This window comes from Pelobates fuscus, chromosome 7 (genome assembly GCF_036172605.1).
Source record: "Pelobates fuscus isolate aPelFus1 chromosome 7, aPelFus1.pri, whole genome shotgun sequence".
NCBI classification, from domain to species: domain Eukaryota; kingdom Metazoa; phylum Chordata; class Amphibia; order Anura; family Pelobatidae; genus Pelobates; species Pelobates fuscus.
In genome coordinates, this window is record NC_086323.1 from 186,957,969 (window position 1) to 186,984,597 (window position 26,629).

Consider the following 26,629-nt stretch of genomic DNA (forward strand, 5'->3'; position numbering starts at 1 on the left):
ATTGAAGTAAAACAAAACAAGAAAAAAACATTATTTGAGGTGTCAGGACAGTAGGCAAACGTTCAAAATCAGCAGGGGATCAAATACCCCCCCCCCCCCCCCCCACTGTATATAAAACCTTCACTTTCTTTAATATGGTGTGTGTAACATCCTGAGTTGTCATTATTGTTCTAAAATGGACAGCTCACTGTTATCCTGTATCCATAGAGAATGCATTTTAAAAAATCACATTAGATCAAGGTTTATTGGAAAATAAAGCCATCAGTGGATACTTGAGAAAATATGAATGTGAATTTCAAATTTAATGGCATTATAGCTCAACTGGAAAAAGTCAACAATGTTTATATTTCTGATACTTTGGCCTTAACCACTTAAGGACGGTGGGCGTTCTATGCCATCCTTGGGGACCCAGCTATAAACGCCGGCGGGTGCAGGTATTAGAGATATTCCCCATCAAGGACCTCGATAATATATACAAAACATCAATTAAATACCGCACTCATATGCATAACCATATGCATGAAAAAATAATAAGAGAGTCTCTATTTGATATGCAAAAAAAGTGAAATTGATTTATTATACACTAGTTGTCTAAATTAATTCATCAACCACATATAAACACTATTGTTTTCTGATGATTTCCTTCATAATTTACTGGTTATCTGAACCAATTCATCAAAGTAGGTAAATCACTCATATATTAGTCACTACATGTATGGTACACAGAAAGAAATAAATAAACTCCTTAATAATTAATCTATAGTACAAAACGCTCATATATATAAGATCAGCAGCACTGATCCTTCTCCCTACACTTCACACTGACCACGGAAGCACAGGGAGGTGGACCAGAAGTCCCTGCAGCACATGTGCTCGCTTGACAGCCTGTCAGAGTGATCACAGCTGCAGGGACAGTTTGATCGGGTGCTCCAGGTCTGCCTCGAATACTGACGCAGACCGGAGGAGCGTTAACCCAGCGATCGCGTAGATCTGGGGTTAATTTTAGCTATGTACGATTATATACATTATATATGTACGATTATATACATTAATTAGATACAACATATATACTGTGTATAAGTTAATAAATGTTCCGATGGATCAATTCCTTAGTGATTCTCATTTGAAAAAGGTATATATACAAAATTGAAAAAAATTATGGAAAAAAAAATAGAGAAAAACTTGCACACCTAAGGCACGTACGGGGACCGACCTTAGGTGTGATGTATATGTCCCCTAAATTGACTAAGAACCGTTTCCTTGTCAAAGTAACCTTATCTTTCAAGAACACTACTGTTCAGTGTGAGGCTATGATTGACTCTGGGGCAGCGGAGAATTTCCTAGACAAAGAATTCTCTGCAAAACATCTCCTGCCCTTAAGACATAAAGAGAAACCGATAGCAGTCGAGGCCATTGATGGAAGGCCTCTTACCCAGCCTTTCATCACACACGAAACTCTGCCAATCACTGTTTCAGTGGGTATTCTTCACTCTGAAGAAATGACCTTTCAAATCATATCTTCACCTACAGTTCCGATAATACTCGGTTTCCCTTGGCTCCTGAAACACAATCCACGTTTGGATTGGATTGAAGGAGAGATTGTGAGTTGGGGTGAGAGATGCAAAGGTGTTTGCTTTAAGCAAATCCCACAACCTATTGGTACCATTAATGTTCCTGTTGCACCTCCCTTGACCACACAAATTCCACCGCAGTATATGGATTTGAAAGAGGTATTTAACAAGGTCCAGTCAGAAGGGTTACCTCCTCATAGACCTTATGACTGTACCATAAACTTATTACCAGGGACTATGCCTCCCAAGGGAGGAGTCTATGCCTTGTCCCCCCAGGAAAATCTTTGTTTGGAGGAATATATTAAAGATGCTCTCAGAAAGGGTCATATCCGTAGGTCCTCCTCACCAGCCTGGGCTGGATTCTTCTTTGTCTCTAAAAAAGGAGACCTACGCCCTTGTATTGATTATAGGGGTTTGAATAGGATTACCATAAAAAATGCCTACCCTATTCCCCTTATATCAGAGCTGTTTGACAGATTGAGGGGAGCTCGAGTCTTTACCAAGCTCGATCTCCGAAGCGCATACAATCTAGTCAGGATTAAGGACGGTCACGAATGGATGACCGCATTTAACACCAGAATGGGACATTACGAATACCTGGTTATGCCATTTGGATTATGTAACGCTCCAGCGGTATTCCAGGATTTTATTAACGATGTCCTAAGAGAGTACCTTCACATGTTCGTTCTAGTGTACTTGGACAACATTCTCATCTATTCCCCAGACCTAGAGACACATCACGAACATGTGAGAATTGTACTGAAAACCCTGTTACAGAACGGCCTTTACTGTAAACTGGAAAAATGCCAGTTTGACCAAACAGAGATACAATTCCTTGGATACGTTATATCTCCGTCTGGTTTCCAGATGGATCCCCGTAAACTGGAGGCAGTTTTACAGTGGCCATTACCCAAGGGCCTTAAAGCCACTCAACGCTTTATAGGTTTTGCGAATTACTACCGCAAATTCATAAAGGGTTTTTCCCCCGTGATTTCCCCTATAACCAATTTAACCAAAAAAGGAGCAAATTGTACATCTTGGCCCAAAGAAGCAAGAGAGGCATTTGAACTGTTAAAATCTTTATTTTCCTCAGCACCTGTCCTGACCCATCCTGATCCAACCAAACCATTTATCCTAGAGGTGGATGCATCAGAGACAGGAGTTGGAGCCATTCTGTCTCAAAGAGAAAGTCCTGATACACCTTTACATCCTTGTGGATTTTACTCTCGCAAACTCACACCTGCAGAGAAGAATTATGACATAGGGAATAGGGAACTTTTGGCCATTGTACTTGCCCTTAAGGAATGGAGGCATCTCTTGGAAGGTTCCAAAGAGCCACTTTTGATCTTTACTGATCATAAGAATTTGGCTTATATTGGGGACGCTAAGAGACTGTCCTCTCGTCAGGCTAGATGGTCATTGTTCCTCTCCCGATTCAATTTCATAATTACGTACAGGCCTGGTACTAAAAACACCAAGGCAGATGCACTTTCTAGGCAGTTTGAGACAGATGAAGCTCCGGAACAGGTGATATATCCTATTATACCTCCTGAATGCCTCATTGCCACTACAGTTACCGAAGTGTCTTCTCCACTCTTCTGTGCCATAATAGCAGATCAAACTCAGGCACCTGTGGGAAAACCTCCGGACAAACTGTATGTGTCACCTCAGTTTCGAAAGAAGGTACTAGATTTGTTCCATGACAACCTCACAGCAGGCCATCCTGGAGTCCATAAAACCCTCTCTGCCATCTCCCGGAGGTTTTGGTGGCCTGCTCTTAGAAACGATATCAAAGAATATGTTGGGGCATGTCAAATATGTGCCGTTTCTAAAGTTCCTCTTAGATCGCCTCCTGGACTCTTACAACCACTGCCCATACCCAGTGCTCCTTGGACCCACTTAGCCATGGATTTCATTGTGGATCTACCCAGTTCAAACGGGTTTAATACAGTCCTTATGGTTATCGATAGGTTCACAAAGATGGCACATTTTGTCCCCCTTAAAAAATTACCATCTGTTCAAGATCTAGTTCAAATATTCTTGAGAGAGATCTTTCGGTTGCACGGTGTACCTAAAAGCATAGTATCCGACAGAGGTACCCAGTTTGTTTCTAGGTTTTGGCGTTCCTTTTGTAAGCAATTAGGCATTGAACTCTCCTTTTCGTCGGCGTATCACCCTCAAACTAATGGAGCAGCAGAGAGGTCTCTAGAAGCCTATTTACGTTGCTTTATAAATGCCAATCAGTCTAACTGGTGTGAGCTCTTACCCATGGCTGAGTTCGCCAGGAACAACGCCACTCATGAATCTTCTAATCATAGTCCATTCTTTGTAAATCAGGGTTATCACCCCGCTGTTTTTCCTTCTGAATTCTCAGACACGGAAATTCCTGCCTTGAACACCCGTTTGGAATCAATTCATGATACCTGGGATTCCGTCCATTCAGCTCTGCAGAAAGCTTCATTACGAGCAAAGGCCCAAGCTGACAAAAAACGGGGCGCTAATCCTGTATATCTTCCAGGTGACAGGGTGTGGCTCTCCACAAAACATATCAAGCTTAAGGTCCCGTCCATGAAATTTGCCCCTCGGTACATAGGTCCCTTTCGAGTTACCCAACGTATTAATCCAGTGACCTATTCTTTGGCACTTCCGGCTCATATGAGAATTGCAAATACTTTCCATGTGTCTCTGCTCAAGCCCCTTACTTGCAATCGCTACACCAGGTTATCCACTCCTCCTCCGCCCTTGGTAGTGGGTGATCAAGAAGAATACGAAGTCCGTTCTATCATGGACTCCAAATTATCCAGAGGTGTCTTGTCCTATCTCGTTGACTGGAAGGGTTATGGTCCCGAGGAACGTTGTTGGGTTCCTGCTGACCGGGTCCATGCGCCCCGTCTTATCCGGTCATTTCACAACCGCTTTCCTCTTCAGCCGAGTCCTTCCCGCCCGGTGCGCGGTCTTCGAGTGGGGGGTACTGTTGCGGTCACCGGCCCGCCGAGCCTCACGGCCGTGCCCAACCGGCACGGCCACGCCGACAACACGAGCTTACCTGCTCGTCGGCGAGCCGGGAACCGCTCCTTCCGTTCTTCCGGGCATCACGCCCGAATCAAACATGGCGCCGACCACGTGGTCGCGCCTAAGAGTAGCTCCGCCCCCGAAAATGATACCAACGTGTGCGTGACATCACGACGCCAACGCACACGCACGTTTTGGGGTCAGAGGTCGCCCTCTGACCAATCATAGCCTAGAGAGGGGTATTTAAACCCCTAGCTTTTCCCATTACTTTGCCATGTCGTGGTTTCAGTTTCCTGATTTCCTGAGAGTTCCTTTCCATGTGTCTCTGCTCAAGCCCCTTACTTGCAATCGCTACACCAGGTTATCCACTCCTCCTCCGCCCTTGGTAGTGGGTGATTCTGATTTCCTGGTATACTGATCCTTGGCGTTTCCCTGGTTATTCTGATCTCTGGTTTCCCTGACTTGGCTTGTTTTATCGGTATTGAGTATTTTCTGGCTTCCTTGACCTCGGCTTTCCCTTTGACCATTCTCTGTCTCTAGCGTATTAGTCCGGCCATTCTAAGGTCCGGTTTACGCTCTATCCTGTTATTTTCCTTTTCTTACCTATGTATATGTTTACATAGTTTCTGCGTGCTGGACCACATTACTAGTCGTGACACTCATACACACACGTACATACGCTAACAGATGTAAATACACTCATACACACACACACACACACTGACACAAACACACACATACACTAACAGACATAATCTAACAGAAATACACACACATACATAGACTAACAGACACACACACACACACACTAACAGACATACATATATACAAATTATTAATACTATTAAAATTAACATTGCCCACCCAGCCTCCCTACCTTTTAGGAAACCTGTCATGGGGGCCACCTGATGGACCCCCCCGGCGGGCAGCTCTCTCCCTGTCACACGCGGCGAGGGAGCTGTGTCCTCTCTGCTCCCTTTCGCCGCGTGGGTTGTCTGCTGATGCAGGGAGCCGGAATATGACATCATATTCTGACTCCCTGCATCAGAAACGTCGCGCACCGAAAGGGAGCAGAGAGGACACAGCTCCCTCGCTGCGTGTGACAGGGAGAGAGCTGTCCCCCGAGGGGGGTGGGGGGGGAGAGACAGGGGGAACACAGGGCATTTGGGGGCAGCATTTTTTTTTGCCACCCCCTGAGTGCCTGCAGGGGGAATGGCGTTCCTCCTGTGAAAAAAGTGCAGGAACGCCGTTCCCACGCGTTCCTGCAGGACTCGAGCCCTGCTATTGTCCCTAAGCTGTGTTTCTATCTCTTTAATATAGTATGTACGGTCCATGATTACAAGTGCACCCCCCTTGTCGGCTGGTTTGATCATGATGGATCGACCCATCTTTAGGTTATTAATGTTAGTGAATCACTTTCCCGGGAAGAAGGGAATACAGAGGTTACAGCGTTACAATCTTCTCAGGGTGAACAAGATTCGGTCCTTTCCCTGAATACAGGTTTGAAACCTAAGAGCACGTTCACTCCCCATAGTGTGAATGCCTCAATAGATATATTTACTAATTTGGTGAAAAGAGATGTTTATAAATTAAGAAAAGGATACAATCACACACATAGAAGCAATAGGACAAATATTAATTTCACTCAACGAGATTGGTCTAACATTAATATCTTAGTCACAAACACTGGCCAAAATTGGTGTTCAAATTAGTTTTTTGCTTTTTTCACACACAAACAAATATTAACGCTAACTTTGGCTAGTGTCTGTGACCAAGTGGCTACTATAAAAGACTGGACATACCCCATTTGCAATACCTTGGGTTGTCTACTATTGCAAATGGTATGCCATCATGGGGGTAATTCTCATTTCTGGGCTACTATACGGTCTCAAAGGCAAGTAACCAATCTGGCGAATTTCAATGTGAAAAACTGAAATGTAACATGCTATATTTGACCCTGTAACTTCCCAAAACACCATAAAACCTGTACATACGGGGTACTGTTTTACACGTGAGACATCGCTGAATACAAATATGTGTATTTTATTGCAGTAAAAGCACACAGTATTATGACATTCACAGTTAAAATGTCACGTAGAACTAATTTTTATTTTTATTTTTTAAATCTTATTTTCTCCCATTTCTTGATATTTTATTCATATTAAATTATGATTCATACCTAAATATTTGATGTTAAATGAAAACCCTGTTTCCCCTGAATAAAATGATAAATAATATGTGTGGGTGCATATAATATGAAAGAGGTAAATTACGCCTGAATAGACATAGCGTAAATTCAAGTTTTTGTTTACCTTTTGTTTTGATCACAACGTGTACATTTGGCTGATTCCTTAAGGGGTTAAATTTGAAATTTATTTTGAATTCTGAATTTGGTGAATAACCTTGCCTGTGTCTCTTACTCTTTCTTTGTCTCTATGTTCTCTGTACAAATACATACAGTTTGTGTGTGCATGATTAGTGATGCAATTCATACAGTATTCTCTGCAAAAGGACCCTTTGTAGTATGGGTCTCTAATCTTAGTACAGGGCTCTTACCCCAAACTATAATTTTAGCTATATACTATTTAAAAACAAGTGTGTCACATAAAATATAAATATTGTTTAAAAATGTATTAGAGGAAAATAACCGTCATAATCCCTGGACTTTTGATCTCATGTGCTTTTTTATGACTCCAAAACCCTTAGCGACCAAGTTAGGCTTTTTAATGTAAAAAAAAAAGAAAAGAAAAAAAAAAATAACAGTTAAGAATGTTTTAATGGTGTTAGCTGTTCTCGATATATAAATATGTGTTAAACCTTTCTCCCCAGAAATTTACTAAGCTATCTGAACCTGACAAAATCTACACAATAATTAAAAGTGATCTGCCTGCATCCAATGGAGTTATTCATTTTATTGACCAGCCTATTACTCTGGGTAACATGGAAACCTTAGGAAATCAAAAGGTACTCATTTTTAATGTTTTGTGAATGTAACAGGTGAGAGAAATACAATTTTTAAAAGAAGTGTAAAAAAGTCTAAACTATGCATTGATTGGGCAATCCAATAATTTAAGTAATCATAGGTCACTTGTTTCAAATCATACCTTCCTTGGGGGGTATGGATGTAAGACAAAAGATGAGTAGGACCACTTGAAAAGGTTTCAATTAACACTTTCACATTATCAATGCCAGTTTAATTCTCAGTGGACAATGGAGACTCACTGAAAATGCTTGGGCAGGTTAGCCCAGCACTCTCAGAAGTTACTTAGTGACATAGCTGAAAAGAGACTTGCGTCCATCAAGTTCAGAATTCCTCACATATATTTTTTGCTGTTGATCCAAAAGAAGGAAAAAAACCCAGTCTCACGCGCTTCCAATTTTGCAACAAACTAGAAAAAACAAATTTCTTCTTGATCCAAAAATGGCAGTCAGATTTCTCCATGGATCCAGTAGCTATTACCCCACTAATTAGAAATTATATCCCTGTATGTTTTGTTTTTGCAAGTATTTATCCAATTGCTGTTTAACCCCTTAAGGACACATGACATGTCTGACACGTCATAATTCCCTTTTATTCCAGAAGTTTGGTCCTTAAGGGGTTAAACATCTGTATGGACTCTGATAAAACCACCTCTAAAGGCAGAGAATTACACATCCTTATAGTTCTTACTGTAAAAAAACTCTTCTTTGCCTTAAACTAAATCTCCTTTCTTCCAGCCTAAATGTGTGACCTTGTGTCCTATGTATAGCCCTGTTTATTAATAGATATCCAGATAACGGTTTGTACTGGCCCTGAATATATTTGTATAATGTTATCATATCCCCTCTGAGGCACCGTTTTTCCAAACTAAAGAGATTTAAATTTTTTAACCTTTCCTCATAACTAAAATGCTCCATTCCTTTTATCAATTTTGTAGCTCGTCTCTGCACTTTTTCTAGTGCCATGATATGCTTCTTTAGAACAGGTGCCCAAAATTGCACAGCATATTCAAGTGTGGTCTTACCTGCGATTTATAATGAGGCTAAATTTTCATCCCTAGAATTTATGCCCCTATTTATACATGACAAAACCTTACTGGCCTTAGCAACTGCAGATTGACATTGCATATTGCTGCCTCATTTGTTGTCTATAACAATTCCCAAATCTTTCTCGTGTGTTGTTATCCCTAATTCACTACCATTTAGGGTGTAAGTTGCTTGTGCATTCTTTACCCCGAAGTGCATAACTGCATTTCTCTACGTTGAAATTTATCTGCCATTGTGGTGCCCAGTCCCACAATCTATCTAAATCCCTCTGAAGCGAAGCAATATCCTGCTCACATTGTATTACTTTACAAAGTTTTGTTTCATCTGCGAACACTAAAACATGGCTTTCAATGCCTATTTCAAGATCATTTATAAATATGTTAAATAGAAGCAGTCCCAAAAAAGAACCCTGAGGGACACCACTTACCACTTTTGTCCAGCTTGAAAATTTGCCATTAACCCCTTAAGGACACATGACATGTGTGACATGTCATGATTCCCTTTTATTCCAGAAGTTTGGTCCTTAAGGGGTTAATGACAATTGGTTGTACTCTATCCTTAATCCAATGTTCTATCCAAGAACAAGAATATTCATCTAGACCAATTTATTTTAGTTTAAACACTAACCTATTGTGAGGAACTGTATCAAATGCCTTGGCAAAATCCAAGTACATCTCATCCACTGCAACACCCTGATCTATACTTCTACTTACTTCTTCGTAGAATTCAATTAGGTTAATTTGACATGACCTATGTTTCATAAAAACATGCTGATTATTGCTAATAACAAAGTAATTCCAAATTAATTCCTGAATATTATCCCTTAATAGCCCTTCAAATACTTTCCTAGTCACAGAAGTTAAGCTCACAGGTCTGCAATTTTCAGGCAAGGATTTTGAACGCTATTTAAATATAGAAACAACATCTGCCTCCCTCTAATTGTCCAGTACAATTCCTGAAACAAAAGAATATTGAAAGATTAAATACACAGGTTCACTTAATTCCACACTTAGCTCCTTAACTACTCGTGGGTGAATACCGCGAGGCACCGGATTTTTATTTACATTAATGTTCTTTAACTTCAAATACTTTCCTAGTCACAGAAGTTAAGCTCACAGGTCTGCAATTTTCAGGCAAGGATTTTGAACGCTATTTAAATATAGAAACAACATCTGCCTCCCTCCAATTGTCCAGTACAATTCCTGAAACAAAAGAATATTGAAAGATTAAATACACAGGTTCACTTAATTCCACACTTAGCTCCTTAACTACTCATGGGTGAATACCGCAAGGCCCCGGATTTTTATTTACATTAATGTTCTTTAACTTCAAATACTTTCCTAGTCACAGAAGTTAAGCTCACAGGTCTGCAATTTTTAGGCAAGGATTTTGAACGCTATTTTTTTTACTCTTTCTCGATTTTTCTTTTTCTTTCAAATATTTTTTCATTATTTTTTCAAAGTGATAATAACAGGAAATTATACATATTTGTCAACAATCAATAATGTATAAATAATATGGTATATATCTATTGCCATAATAAAAAAGATTTTTGCTATTGTGTGTATTTCATGTGTTGTTAAGGTGTGGGAAAAGGGGATCTCACAAAGGTGTTTTTGAGCAATTTAGTAAAGGGAACTATACTGTGTATTCTATATCAATCTACCCTCACTAATGTCTATCATCCATCCCTAGAATAAACTCCCACCCATGCTTTCCCTACATTTCCCTCATTTGTGTCATTGCCTCTATCATTTCAACACATCTAGAACTCGTTTTCACCCCTCAACCTCCTCATAATTATATTCGAAAGCATTATCTTCAATTTCCAAACTTCACTAGAGATTTATTAAGGTAATATTGGGATGACAGTTAGTGAGATCTCTAATCTCTGCAACCAGTACATATCTCTATATTTAAAAAGTGGAGATCATTATGTTTCCTAGGTATAAAAACATTGCTGTATGACATGGGAAACCTAAGAAGGAGGTCCATAACTGGGGGGATCTGCCTTCCTTTAACACCCACCCAACCCCCAAAAATGATCCGGGGAGGATCTGCCTCCCCAATCCCCTTTTCCCTGGCTGTTACCCCCATGGTTGCTGAGCACAGTTTTTAGGTTTAATTAATTGGAAATCTAATTAAAGGAACACTATAGGGTCAGGAACACAAACATGTGTTTCTGACCCTATTGTTTTAAAACCACTATCTGGCTCCTCTTGTCCCCCTAAATACAGTAAAATCTTACTGGTATTTAAGTCTGTATCTGCTGGCTCTGCCCCTGAACTGTCTGCTGACATCAGAAGTGGTGGACTGAGCCATTCACAATGCTTCCCCATAGGATTGGCTGAGACTGTCAAGGAGGCAGGTCAGGGGCAGAGCCTGGCCAATCAGCATCTCATCATAGAGTTACATTGAATCAATGCATCTCTATGAGGAAGGTTCAGTGTGGAGACACTGAATGGCAGTGCTGCACACTAGTCAGGACTGCTTAAGGAAGCACCTCTAGCAGCCATCGGAGGGGTGGCCAGTGTTATCACTGTAATTTAAACACTGCACTGCACTAGGCTGTAATGTAAACACTGCATTTGCTCTGAAAAGACAGTGTTTACAACAAAACGCCTGAAGGGAATGATTCTACTCACCAGAACAAATACAATAAGCTGTAGTTGTTCTGGTGACTATAGTGTCCCTTTAAAAACATAATTATATAAAATAAGCCACTCAAAATGTGTACCATAGACAAACAATACATTTCTAGCTTATTGTCTTACCAGTTATTTTTCTGTTTTTCCTCACTTCCTGAATATAAACATTTCTCTTTAATAACTAGTTATGTTCTGCAAAATAAACTAGTATATCTCCTATATTGCATTTCTTAATTGTATTTTTACATTATCTAGATGACGATTGGAAACATTCTTGCTACAAATGAACAGTTCAGCCGGTTTGAAACAATGCTAGAGGTGATTTCCTTTTTTATTTAATATTTTAGCGATATGTAGTAGACAAGTAAATATCAGGAAAATTATATTTTTGCATTGTGCTTGTACTTGTTTAGCCAAACGAATATATTGGTTTTGAAGGCATAACGTTGGTTTTGAGTTATCTCTGCCCCAAATGAGTTATCTCTGCCCCACACAACAGAGAACAATTTAGCATGATGAGTTATGGCATTGACTTAGTCACAAATAATTAATGAATACAAAATACAGTGTTTACATATGTTAGTGGCAAAAGAAAAAGTGTAGCAGGGCACATTGCTAGTAAATACTAGTGAGCTCCTGTGTGCTGCCATAAGACAGGCAGGCAAGAGTTGGACAGCCAGAGGTGGAGAGCCATGTTACATTAAGAGCCAGGAGATTAAGAAATCTGGAGCTAAAGAGAGCATAAATGAAAGATGATTAAAGGCTATCTATCTGCTTTGAGGAGAAAGAGAAAGGAGGTCACTGTAAACAATTATTGAGGGGAGAGAGCCTTACAATTGGGCAGGCTTGATGGTTATTGATATGGAGCAGAGCTAAGCAAAGAAGAACACCTAAAATTATTACAGTATACACCCACAATTATTACAATAACAGTGAGAAAGTAAAAATGCAGAATTTTACATATATGGCCAGCAGACATTTTAAGTCACTTGCAGGATGGATGTAGTGAGGGTTGCTGTGTGTATGTATGACACCAAGCAGACCTGGGTTTAGCAATAGGTCCAGATGAAGGACTTGAATGGTTCGGCCAATGTTTGTATGTAAACGTATGATACGTTCTGGTGACATTATAATGGGTTTGGTTAATCATAAGGCATTACAGAGTAATACAGTCATGGTGTGAGGCTGGTGGGAGTTACACTATTGGCCAATGACTTCTATTTGGAACAGCCATTCTCCTAGTAATGAACTCCTGCAAGAGGAGTTGGCAAAAGAGCTATTGCCAAAAGTTTACTTACTAGAAGCAACCTGGCTGTAAGGTCTCACACATTTCTGAAATGGTTCCGAGATGGATGAACACTTAAAAAGCCACAAATATAGCGGTGCATATTATCACTTTGTACAGTTCTTCATTTTGAGTATTTCAGATCAGGGATTCGTTATGTCCCAACTTTTAGAGAACAGTACATTAAAAAATAATTGCTTAAATAGTATTTCACCAATCCAATTTTTTGCTTTTGCAGAATTGCGATCTTCCCTCAATATTAAATGGTCATGGATCATTCACTGTGTTCGTTCCTAGCAATAATGCAGTGGATTCTATAAGAGACGGGCGCCTAATTTATCTTTTAACTAAGGTAAGAAGAATAGAGTGTAACAAAAACCCAATGTGATACAAAGTTTAGCTACAATTCGGGTATACACCTCAAACAAAATGAATAACATGATACTAGGATATATAGAAAGCGTAAACATGGACATTTGCATAGGAGGGAATAAGGAATAGAAAATGACAAGCTAAATGATGGATAAGGATGCCGGAAAATGCCCGCAGAGGTAAGGGAGAGGTGATATGATGAGAAGCTTGTGGACGTAATAAAATGGCAATGGAGAAATTGAGGAGGATTAAGACTGAAGAGGATGGAATTTAGTCCATTTACCGTAGTCCAAGTATTTTAAGATAACATAGGAGGTGTTGCTAACAAATAAAGCTAAAGAAGAAGATATTAGCTGAATAATGTAGGGTAGGTGGGTTATATGGAAGAAATAAAACTGGAGAGGGATAATTGAGTAGAAGAGAGGAGTGTTCGTGGTGTATTAGGTGAGTAACTAGGTGTGGAATAAAGAGAAGGAAGATACACATAACACTAGGTAAAGTGTTTAAAGAATAACTGGTATCAGCCAGCTGCTTAACCTAAAAAGAAGGTAAACTGGTTGAGAAGCAGTTGGTCAGATAACTGTAGAACCTGACCAAACATGGCTGCTTAGCCAGATTTAAAACACTGTGAAATAGCCTCAAACATAAATATACATCATTAAAAAATTAGATTATTAGGGCGGAGCCGAGCCGAGTAACAGACTGGACGCACTCTACACGAGCTCCCGCAGTGCAGGCCCAAAACTAACGGATTACCCGAGACCAAATGCTGCGATCCACTCAAGCACCAGCCCATGGGCAAGAGAAGGCAGCCACGGTCATGCCGACACCACAAGTAACGCCCGACCCGACCGGGAAAAGTGGCAGCAAGCTGAGGCCTAGAGGAGGTGCGGGGGAAGGACGGCCGCCTTCCCGCCAGATGCCACCCGCAATGCACGAGTGCAAACCACGCACCCCCCCCCCCCCTATGGACCGGTGGGGGATATCCTGGTCCCCGCCAGGTGGGTTGCCCCGAACCCCACACCCGACGACAGGCATACAGACCTACACAAGCGAGTGGGAGAAGGGTGCACCTAAGATGGCGGATCAAGCAGTCACAAGAGTGTCTAACAAACGACAACAACACCATGGTGTGGCAGATACCGGGAACCAAGCAATAGACCCCATTACTGCGATCTTCGAACGCTTCTGGGCCAAGCTGCAGGCGTGTTTGCAGCCTGAAGAGCCTTGCCGACACCCTAGCATACGGGCTGGAGTCGCAAGTAAGCAGAGGAATGGGAGTCCGCCTCAGGGCCACTCTAAGACCCACGCTACCACATCACACACCCGTGGCCCTCCCGGGCTGAGAGCAGTACGGGGCGCTCCCCAGAGGTGCCGGCCACACCGGCGGAGTACAAAGCAGCGACCACCCAAGCGACCTGGCAAGACTCCCCGCACCACCCCGAAGGGGTTGAGCCTGGGCCACGATGGCTCCCAAGCTCACGGCCGACTAGCACCAGCTCTCGCACAGCTCCAGGGCGGGAGAGGACTCCCGGCTCTGAACCACTGCGGCATTACCCAGCTGAGACGTAATTCAGGAAGAAGGCCTACATCCGAACACACTGTATCCCGACACAGCTCACTTGCTCTATCAGCCTACCGACCATGCGGTTGCAGGTACGTGACCTGCGGTGGGCAAACTCGAGACACTGTCGAGAGACAGCCTGCCCAAGTGTGGCAAAGCATGCCTTACTGCACGAAAGCAGGGGAGAGGAACCCCATCGAGGAGGCTGGAGATAGCGGAGACGGGACTTACCTGACACAAGGCATAGGCTGACGGGCCCGCAAGACATGTCTGCTATGTTGCAACCTACCCAGCACTATGTTTACAACACATATGGGACTTTAAAGGAATGTATGCTGAAGCATGTTTTCTATTGCCCAGTGGCATTTCCTAGTTGTTTGCCTCACCAGTTCTAATTTAGCATGTTTCTCCTACTGTTTATACCTGTTAGCGCCAAATTCTAAATGTCACTTAATTGCATGAAGCTTATAGCCTACTATTTGCAATCACGCATGATGCAGTATGTATCCTAGTAATGCCTTAACAAGAGTAGGGACGGTAAAGTACAGCTTAGAGCAATGTGCCCTTTATCAGTCTCAATACCCTAATGAGATATACTAGGTCGCAAAGTTAACGAGAACCAAGGAAAGTGTAGCCAAACCTAAAGCGCAGAATTATCAAACGTACTGGCTACACTAAAGTTATCATATTATAAAAAATTGTGTAGTTTAACCCAATGCTCCTATTGTTACAAGTGAATATTCACTCAAGGATTGCTCTTGGGGCACCACGAGCTTGTCTGTCATTTTGTCATTGCACAACAAAAATAAAGAATTAAAAAAAAAAATAAATAGATTATTAAATTTCATTAAATGCAATGAACTTTTAAAAATTAACAGACAATATGATGACAGGTGTCTTTGAAGTGGATTTTTTGACTAATGTGGTCTTGTAACCTGAATGTTCTATTTATGTCCCGTACAGGTGTAAGGCACATTATATCTTCATCTTACCTAACTTTATAATTACCTCAGGGAGAATTTAAGCTTCCATTTGCATTATTGTGGGACACAAGCTGACTTGAAAGCATGGCATCAGGGCATTAGAAAGCCAACCACATCATGTTAAACTCAATAAGAAAATATTTAAATTATATATTCATATGTAATTTCATTCTAACTGTATTTTGTTATTAATATATATATATATATATATATATATATATATATATATATATATATATATAGGTAACAAAATACACTTAGAATGACATTCTATATATATCTATCTATATATAAAATACAAATAACCGCAAATATATATATATAGAGATAAATACATATAATTACATAAAAGATTACATTAGTATACACGTAGAATTTAAATACCTATAAATGCATATATATTAAAATTCTACATGTATATTTAAGTAATTTTTTAACATAATTGTCATTTGATTAATTAAAATTTGATTGACATGTCTGACAACACAGGGAGAAAGTGCAGAAAATGTAATTCACAAGCACTATATTTGACCCTGTAACTTTCCAAAACACCATAAAACCTGTTAATGGGGGGTACTGTTGTACTCGTGAGACATCGCTGATTACAAATATGTGCATTTTGCAGTAAAACCTAACAGTATTATGACATTTACAGCTAAAATGTGAGGCGGAACTACAAATTTAAAAAACAAAATTAAAATTTCTCACATTTTTTTTTTTATTTTATTCATAATAAATTATGTTTCATATATAAATATTTGATATTAAATGAAAGCCCTGTTTCCCCTGAATAAAATGATATATAATAAGTGTGGGTGCACTTAATATGAAAGAGGTGAATTACGGTTGAACATACATTTAGCGCAAATTCCAGTTTTTGTTTACGTTTTGTTTTGATCAGAACGTGTACTACTGACTCCGTCCTGAAGGGGTTAATTCCTGCAGATTTGTTGACTTTTATTGCATAAATACCCAAAATGTATGATTCATATTATAGTCTACCAAGAGGGGTTAAAAAAAAGTCTGAAAAACAGCTCCATGAGATTCGGCATGCATACTGTTTCATTGTCACGACAAGTGCAGAACTTGCGATATAATTAATGTAGTTATGAACATTTGCACAACTTATATTACAAGTTTCTTTGTATGTTACATTTGTATTTTTATAGTATATTTGTATGTTACATATCAACTCACTTGTTTCGTTATGTACTTGCCATTTTACAAAAGGTTGTATGCTGTGATTAGTTAATTAACTATTTTAATGATATGCAAATGGTCACATACAAATTATGAAATTAATTTAACCTTATTTTTTAGGGCAAACACAAACTGTTGGAGTTGGTAAAGCACCATATCTTTATATCAGGAGCTGTAAGTACATCTCAGAAATATATGTCTCATTATAATGCACTGTGATAGAGAACGGCAAAAATCGAAGGCTTGGCTAAAGCCCTGCAACTCCTTGGTACGACACAGATCATATGCAACATTGTGAATCCTCAGTACATCCTCTGATCTATTGCAACAAGTATATATACATCTGCTCTATAAAATACACTATGGAGGCTCTATGCATCAACATCATGCTCCTGTCTGTAGAGTATATTTTGGTCAGGGAAAAAAGTATTTTTTTTATTTGTTTTGTATATTTTTTCAGAACTCACAGATCTGTGTTGATGGTCCTACTCACACATTGTTTGGAATAAATGGGAGCGCTAGGTAGAGGTTGCTGGAGTCAGTAGTTATAACAACAAATAATTCTGCAAATTTTATGAACGTGACATGAACATAATTTCTAAAGATCCCCAGGATTCCTACACATCTATGGTCCCCAATGTAGATTAACACATGCTTTAAAGGGACACTATAGTCATCAAAACAACTTTAGCTTAATGAAACAATTTCGGTGTATAGATCATACCCCTGCAGTCTAACTGCTCAATTCCCAGCCATTAAGGAGTTAAATCAATGCAGCTCTAGTCATGTGACTTACACAGCCTTCCTAGACACATTATTGCAAATTCTGTTTAATTATGTCGTATCCCCTGCTCTGCTAATAGAGTACTAGACCCTGCAGTAAGTAATTGAAGCTCAATTTACAGAGCAGGAGATGAGAACGTTTAAAAGGTTACATCTGATTGAAAACATTTTGTTTTTATGCAGGCTGTGTCAATCACAGTCAGGGGAGGTAGGACACCATACATACTTATAGTCTGTCAGCCGGTCTGCCCCAGACTCTTTAAGTCCACCAGGAAATATTACCATGACCAATCCAGGCCTGGAAAGCACTGACAGTGTAGGCCACAAGCCAAGGCACAGACCAAGACAGTGATAGGATGGACAAGGCCCTGCACAATTACTGCCTGTTGTTTCAATCCTGCAGTACATTAGACTTCAGAACATCCGGTCATCCAGGGGGGCACTGGCATACCTTTAGGACCTGTGCACTGCAGCACCAGCCCGGGCATAGGATCACAGGCTGACCAGCAGGAGGGGAAGCACTGTGCTTTGCTGCTCCCCTCCTGCTGCTGTGTATACCGTGGACGAGCTGTCTAACAGGAAGAGCTCATTGAGAGAGCAGTTCCTGTCAGATGGGTACTTTTACTGCAGTGAGCAGGTACCATAGGGGGGGAGAAACATGGATGGGAAGGGGGAGAGAAACAAATGGAAGGGCTGCAGGGGAGAGGGGAGAGAGACATATGGAGGAGCTGGAGGGGAAAGGTGTGAGAGACAAGTGGAGGGGCTGCAGGGGAGGAGGGGGAAGAGACACATGGATTGGTTGCAGAAAGGGAGAGAGACACATGGAGGTGCTGGAGGGGAGGGGGAAGAGACAAATGGAGGGGCTGCAAGGGGAGGAGGGGAAGAGATACATGGATTGGTTGCAGAAAGGGAGAGAGACACATGGAGGTGCTGGAGGGCAGGGGAAGAGACTAATGGAGGGGCTGCAAGGGGAAGGGGGGAGAGAGACAAATGTTGAAGCCACAGGGGATTTAGGAGAGAGACACATGGAGGGTCCGCAGGGAGGGGGGAGACACATGGAGGGGCCGCAGGGAGGGTCGAGACACATGGAGAAACTGCAGGGGAGGGGTGAGAGAGAGAGACACATGGAGGGGTTTGAGTGGAGGGGTGAGAGACACATGGAGAGAAGGAGGGTGAGACAAATGGAGAGGCTTGTGTTGAGGATGAGAAACATGGAGGGTGAGACACATGGAGAGGCTTGTGGCGAGGATGAGAAACATGGAGAGGCTGGGGGGAATGAGACACATGTAGGGCTGGGTGGGAGGAAATACAACACTTGGCGAGACACATGTTATAGTCTTGTAAATGGAAATTCCCTCTGTAACTGTATACACATGTCTCAACAATCTTACATTATGTTTCAGGTCACTATAGATAAACTCCTCACAATGCCTCACATTTTAACTTCTGCCAATGAGATGATAAAAATTAACATCACTGCAAATGTAAGTATGTCAAGTACTTATTTTTAATAATCAAGCACATTCTATTATGTACTATACTACTATATTTGCAAAAAAAAAAAATATATATATATATAACTTATTATAAAGTTTAATGTATTGTTCCCTGATGCAGTGGAAGTGCCCTCTTTCAGCAGCATTATGCACACTGCAAAATTGTTCATATGTTTGAGGAACATGACAATGAGTTCCAGATGTTGCCTTGGCTTCCAAATTAATAATAATAACAAAGTATTTAACCAGGAAAGGTACATTCAGATTGCTCTGGTTTTCAAGTACGTCCTGGGAAGGATAAAGGGCTGAGTTGACCCTGCCAGGATATGGACCTGCGACAAAGAGTTGAACAGATTCAAGTGTTGATGCATTAGCCCACTGAGCCATCTCACCAGCATTGCCCACATTTCATTCCATTTGAGCATCTGTTGGATGTGTGGGAACAACATATCTGATCCAAGTAGGCCCCACCTCGCAACTTGCAGGACTTAAAGGATCTACTACTAATGGTGTCAAATACCACAAAACAGATTCAGAAGTCTTGTGGAATCCATGCCTTGATGCATCAGAGCTGTTTTGGCAGCACGAGAGGGTCTACACAATAGATTGAGTCACACATTTATGCTCATGTGTTTTACATTGTATCATTTAGATCCACACATTTATATTGATTTTATATAAAGAAAGATTAGTTTAAGTAATTCTATTTTTTTAGTATTTGTATATTCTACTTTCTAATGAGTTTATCTGTAAGTTTACCAACATCAATGTGTTTTCTGTATACTCTCTTCAATGTCTTTATAATATACAATTTGACAGTTGTAAAACAAAACAAAAAACTGAGAAAAAAAGCAGAACCGCACAGGATGCAGGACCAGTTGACAACTCTAGCAGGGGGTAAATAACCCAGGAAAGTTCAACATGCATTGTTTTTTGTCTTTAAACAGGGGAGAATTTTACTGGGAGAATCTGGAATACCAATTGACCGCAGTGATATAATTGCTTCTAATGGAGTCATTCACACTTTGGATGGAATTTTAATGCCAAAAAGTATACTGCCAATTCTACCTCATCGCTGCAATGAAACACACTATGAAATTATTAAGGTTAGTTTCATTATCTTATGAAATATATATATATATATATATATATATATATATATATATATTTTTTTTTTACCTATTGACTTAATTATACATTTGAAGGGTCATTCTAATTACTCCCACTTCTTTGTATTATTGAAAATAAATTTGTATAGTATGTTAACTGTCAATCAAGCAGCCAGAATGCTGCTTTTCAGGCTGTTTGTGCAATGTTGTCAAATTAGTGCATGTGACCTAGTCAGGCTAAGCATACAACTTGGCCTGATCTTATTTTTTCTGAAAGAAACCCTGGTAATTTCTACACACAGCCCTATCTAGGTAAATATTATTCCCCCAATGTTAATGGGTGGTCTTTATTATTTTTGAGAACTTATTCATTGCCCAGTAATCAAATGCAGCAAATTACGTATAAACAAGAACGACTTTAGAAAAGTTGGGGCCCTTTACAAAGCCACTGGTTGGGCCTCCATAATATTCTCAAATAAACATGTACAACAGAACTCACACAGAAACCCACTAACAGAGACCCACAAATTCCCACAAATAAACACATGCACGCGCTCATACACCAATATAAATTCTCAAACAAAAATACACATACAAGTGTGCATCCCAGACAAACACACATATACACACTGCCAGGCACAGAAATAATAATAACAAAGTATTTAACCAGGAAAGGTACATTCAGATTACTCTGGTTTCCAAGTACATCCTGGGGATGCTACCTTAGCCCAACATCCAGGGGTTGTTACTATCACCCAATTTAATGGTACTCATTTTATCTACCTCAGAAGGATGAAGGTCTGAGTCAACCCTGCTGGGATTACCTGCGGGGAACCTGTTTTCTGTAATAAATTTGCCCAGCGCACCCATTTTGTTTACATTACCCTAACAGTCCATTTGCTGCTGCACTTATTGACATACCAGATAAATACATCCATGGCTTATATTTCACACGCTGACATCACATTTGCTGTGTTAAATTACACACACTGGCATTCCACACAAAAACTCCCAGTCAGTTTAATAAGATTTACAAAATAAAGTTTGGCAAAATGGATTGCTTTATTAAAAATAATATATATATTTTTTCAGGGTGAATGCTCAGCTTGTGATTTAATCTCAACGTGCCCCGATGACACTATTGATATGGTAAAGTATGTCAATATAAGTCACTATAAATCACTAACCAAACAAGAAACATACCCAATCTCTTGTTTTGTATTCCAACATTCAGGGAACAATAGATAGAGAATGCAGCCTTGGATCTGCTAATAATACAACTCTAGGCTGTGCCAGAAACTGCAATCGTACGATTACGGTAAGTACAGCAAGAGTCAATAACTGAAAACATTTTGGATTCTAGCAGCATATTTAAGAGTCCTGCATTGAGATACACATTTGTACTGTGATCTATTTTAATGAAGGGAATTGACTACTGGGTCGACCATCTGCTATCACTTCTAGTTAGTCGAGTCTGTTTAGAACCCCTAATTACAGTCAGATGTGTAACATTAACCAAGCATCCAGTCTGTTTAATGGTTTATAAATATGGCATTTATGTTCCCCTAATGCACACTGTACCGGTTTAAACATTTTATTATTATACATTTTATTATTACAAATTATACATTATATTAAGAAATATTAAGGATTCATGTCAGTCTCGGGGTTGATGTATAGGTATTTCATGTTAATATAAGGTTTATAGTTCTGTTTGGTGCAATGTGTTAGAGTAGAATAGGGGATATGGGGAGGCCTTTACTGTAACAGCCCTGTGACTGTTCCAGTCCTGTCTTTCACCTTGGTGGCTGCTATTTTAGCTTTTTATGACAGATGGTACCACTTGGGAGTGTGACTCCTACACCTATGTCCCAGTATCCTGGAAATTAGGGCTATCAGACTGCACAAATCTGCTCTGTGTATTATCACCCAATCATTACAAGCACACACATTCACTCACTTACACACACACATATGTGATTCTTGAAGTGATGTCGGGACCAGGTGACATCATATCTCTGCTGCCAGCATTACTGCGGTGTGTGCAAAGTAGCTTTGCAAGAAAAACACAATGGTATACTAGCCCTTTGCCACCAAAACCCCAAAACAAATATTTGGGCAGATTAGGCACATGTAGGCTGAACATGTAGGCAGGTGCCTAGGTGCCTATTTTGCCAAGAGAGACTTCCACAAAATGCAGGGCAATGGCAGTCTCCTAAGCCTTTGGTCGCTTGTCACTGGATTTTTGGGCATTTTTGGACCTGATACCTGCTGACCCTTGTTCTAGGCCCACTGTGTGTACTCGTTTCTGCAATGATATGAGACAGGAGACATTCATAGAAATTACAGTGTTGTAGGGACTTGTTTTTTTTTGCATCTTGATCAAAACTTTGTTTCATAAAACTGCTCCCCCCATTCTCTCTTTTAATAAATGGGTGTTTCTGTTTCAGGAATTTGGATGTTGCAGTGGCTTCTATGGACCTAATTGCTTACCGTGTCCAGCAGGATTTACCAATCCATGCTATGGCAGAGGGGTTGTAAGTTGTTCCAATATTTATTGTTATATTAGTCTATAGAAATAATGAAATTGTATTAGCTGCAATTAATTATTATTATTTTTTTTTGATGTTATTCATGAAACCCCATAACTTTTTTTAATGGCAATTTCCATAAACATATTGACACAAATACAATCTTCATAAACGGAATGAGCTAAAAAATGTGTGACAAATGCAAAATCCTCCTTCAGATCCACACATTGTAAGACACCAAATTTAAACTACAAGACACCAGTTTCTATAAAGCTTTCTTCTGTCACTTGCAGGCTTATAAGGGAAACTGAATACAGCCAGGAATTCACCAAAGAATTGCATATTGTAGGCCAGGGGGAGGCCACCTTACAACATCACTGTGCAAAAACAAAACAAGACTTTGAAGTCCCTTGCATGCCAATTCTATTTTTTTTTTAAAAAAATGTGTGCATAGGTTTCTTTTAATATGTAGCCTGTGTTATATAGTGTATGAGCAGTAAATTGAGGACTGCCCCTCACCCCATGCTATGGCCACACAAGAGTGCCATAGGTTGCTTACCTCTGTCGTAATTTGTAAATTCTCCAACTCCGTTATATATCCAGCTTGGATATTTCAACTTACATTTTTGTATTCCGTGGTCAATTTTCAGATTATTGTAATTTAATAACCATGCCCATATTTTCTTCCATAATTTAAAAACCCTCTCTTTTTGATAACAATGACATTAGTTTCCAATGTCTTGGTAACTGTAGAAACCCTGTGTTGTATACTTTTATTAACATTTTAGTAACCGTAAAAATAAAGCTTCAAATAATTACTCTTTATCCATACTTGGTATACTTTTCACAATATGCTGATAACTGCAATGTATTACCCTGCTGTTTCAATACAGTGCGTTGATGGAATTCATGGAACTGGCAAGTGCACATGTTTTGAGCAGTTCAAAGGAATCGCTTGTCATATTTGCTCGAATCCAAACAAACATGGAGAGTATTGTGAAGAAGGTAAACAGAAAATGCCAAAACCTTTTTAAAGTTAAAATCCACATTCAAGCTATAGATGTATCATAACCTACTATTAACTATTAATCCAATAGGCCAGTGTACCACTTTGCATCCCATATCCATACATTGTACCCCTCTTATTGGCAAAATGTTATTTCTCTGCCCCATCTTTCCTTTTTTCTCTGCCCTAGGCTCCCTTGCTTCTCCACTGCCCAGGCAAGGTGTATGGTGTATGAGTGTGTCTGGAATGTATGTATGTTTGTGTGTGGGGGGAGAGTAACTATGTGACAGATTGCATTTGTGCATTCCCATCCACAAATCCCTTTAGTGTCTATCAGTGATATAGCTGTATCCTGGCCCATTAGTGACAATTAGAGATACAGCTGTATCCTGGCCCATTAGGTACCGTTAGAGATATAACTGTATATGTCTGGCCCTCTAGTGACTATTGGAAATATTGCAGTATCTATGTGTGTACGATTTATTATTATTTATATAGCGCCAGCAAATTCCGTAGCGCTGTACAATGGGATACTGATGACTATAAGAGATACAGCCATATCTTGACCCATTAATGATTTTTTTTAGAGAGGTACGGTTATCAAGACCCTCTAATGACTATTCAAAATATTGCTATATCCTGATCCAATAAAGACGATCAGATGTAGCTATTAATTACGAATATCTATTATAAGTAAAGCCCTATAATATTCCTTAAAGTTGGCAAAGCATCATGGGAGTTGTAATCCTTGGGGATCTATTGTTTGATCACCCCTACCCTGACTTGTCTCATGCTTCCTCTCTTCCAATTTGTCATCAGTCCATTATTTCCTGTTATTTTCTTTCTTCTTTGTCCCTGCTTGTAACTGTTGCCTACTAATTCTTCGATCTCTCCTATCTTCCTGATTATTGTATCGATTGAAATACAGTTTGTTTTCGATAAGCCAAACCTAAAGTATGTTCCATTCTTCCTTTGTAATTGCAGATTGTAAATGTGTCCATGGGGTGTGTGATAACAGACCAGGCAGCGGAGGCGTTTGTCAGGGTTATCGCTGCAAGCCAGGGTACACTGGAAGATTCTGTGACCAAACATCCCAATCGTGTGGAGAGTTACATTTATCCCAATTTTGCCATATCAATGCTTCATGTGAATCAACTGACAACAGCACAAGGTTAATTCTCCAATTCCATGCTTAGCTTTTCTATGCAAAAAGCTCTAAACTTTATGCTAATTAAAATAGGATTTATTTATTTATTTTTGTTGATATATTCAGAAGGAACCCAATTTTACTAGTATTCACCCTTAACCCTTCAAATAAGTTGTAACTGTAGTCAAGATTGTTAACAGATGTTTTCTAGTGTTATATGTTTATCCCAAGGCTGTAGAATATTATCAATTCCTGGGATTGTTCTGCCGCTATTTTCTGAACAACCACCTTTTATTGGATTTTTATTTTGTATTTTATTTATTTACGTACAACTTAAACTGCAGCAGTGTGATGTAGATTGAGACTTTAGAATTTTAAAAGCTCGGTTGGCAGGGAGTCTCTGTATTGTCTGCTAAGTGTGCTGGGGGAGATTTAGCGAAGAGTTACTCCAACCTTTTTTGCAATGTTTTTGTTTTCAAAGTATAATTCTCTGGGCATTATACTTTAGATCTCCTTTCCCCTTAACACACAAAAAGTATAAAATAACATTGTAACTTACCTGGATTCCAGTGACGAGTGAAGCTGCTGTCCATGGCTCTTTGTGATGTCAGGGCAGCCACGTGAGGTCCAATCAGAGGCTTCTCATAGAGATGATTGTGAGTGGATCCGTTTTGCTGGCTTAGAGCGCATGCACGTACTCTGAGCCTGTGAATAGAGTGAAGGAGTAGGGAGGCTTAAAAAATAATAATATTTTGGCAGTAGGCAGGAGAGAGAAAACACAGGATGGGAAAGAGGGGAGGCTAAGTTTCCCTTGCAGATCGTGTTTTTTTTATTATTTTTTTACTTACAAAACAATCGACCTCTCAATTAACAATATATTACTATACTATTATAACACAGTACAGGTAATACCCTATGTCTATCAACTACCTCAACATATTGTCCTCATCCCAACTCTTAACCGACTTCCCCTATATCAAACACAATCCCCAAGCCTCTATCTTAATCACTTTTTACGCCCATACCCTAGAAGGAGGATAAGCTGAAATATAGCCATCTTCTATACTAGAAAGGAAGACGCTATATAAATATATATAAGAGTTAAAAAAAAAATAAAAAAAAAAAATGTAACCCTAGGAATGAAACAAACCACATGAGGTATCTTTGGGTACCTATACTTTAACTATCACACACATACCACATTCATTGTTCCAAGGATCTAAAGGGGAGGTGGGCTGACGAAGAGGAGTAACTATAATGAGTTTTATCCAAGGGTCAAATCCCAGAGTGCCCATCTATGCTTCGGATCTATAAAAGCGCCTAAGTGCCCATCTTCTCTTTCTAATGTTCTATTTCTCTGCATTACCCTCTCCACTTCTGACCACTTTGGGAGCTTTCCTCCTTTCCAATTTTGCAGCAATTATCCATTTCGCTATCGATAGACTCTGAAGGAGAAGGGATTTTAATTCTTTCATACAGTGACTAGGTAAAAGGTGGAACAAAGCCAATTCTGGCGTTAAGTTAATATTTTTACCTGCAATTCGAGATAACCCAAGCTTTACCTCCTGACAGTAGATTTGAATGTAAGGGCAGGACCACCACATGTGCATTGCTGAACCTACTTGATTACATCCTCTCCAGCATAATTTATATGTATCATCTTTCTTTATTTTCCAAAGTTTAAGTGGAGTTACATACCATCTATTTAAGATTTTAAAGAACGTTTCCCTATATGAAACATGCTTAAATAATTTATCCATTAAGGTAAAGGCTCCCACCCATACTTCTATGGGCCAGGATTGACTTAATTCTTCTTCCCAAATTCTTATACTTAGAGATTTAGTATCCAACTCCCTATCTCTTAAAAGACTGCAACATTTTGACAGCAAATGCTTC

At 39.8% G+C, this 26,629-nt stretch overlaps 1 protein-coding gene across 1 annotated transcript in view; it reads left to right on the forward strand.

Moving 5' to 3' along the window:
- The window catches only part of STAB1 (stabilin 1), a 426,801-nt gene that overhangs the window by 87,954 nt on the left and 312,218 nt on the right, over nt 1-26,629 (forward strand). The window contains exons 13-23 of the mRNA XM_063426973.1: nt 7,413-7,547; nt 11,513-11,575; nt 12,781-12,894; nt 16,782-16,835; nt 18,848-18,928; nt 19,888-20,046; nt 21,142-21,198; nt 21,284-21,367; nt 22,500-22,586; nt 23,474-23,585; nt 24,571-24,757. Of these exons, the coding sequence (XP_063283043.1) occupies nt 7,413-7,547; nt 11,513-11,575; nt 12,781-12,894; nt 16,782-16,835; nt 18,848-18,928; nt 19,888-20,046; nt 21,142-21,198; nt 21,284-21,367; nt 22,500-22,586; nt 23,474-23,585; nt 24,571-24,757 (1,133 nt within the window). The remainder of the gene's footprint in view (nt 1-7,412; nt 7,548-11,512; nt 11,576-12,780; nt 12,895-16,781; nt 16,836-18,847; nt 18,929-19,887; nt 20,047-21,141; nt 21,199-21,283; nt 21,368-22,499; nt 22,587-23,473; nt 23,586-24,570; nt 24,758-26,629) is intronic.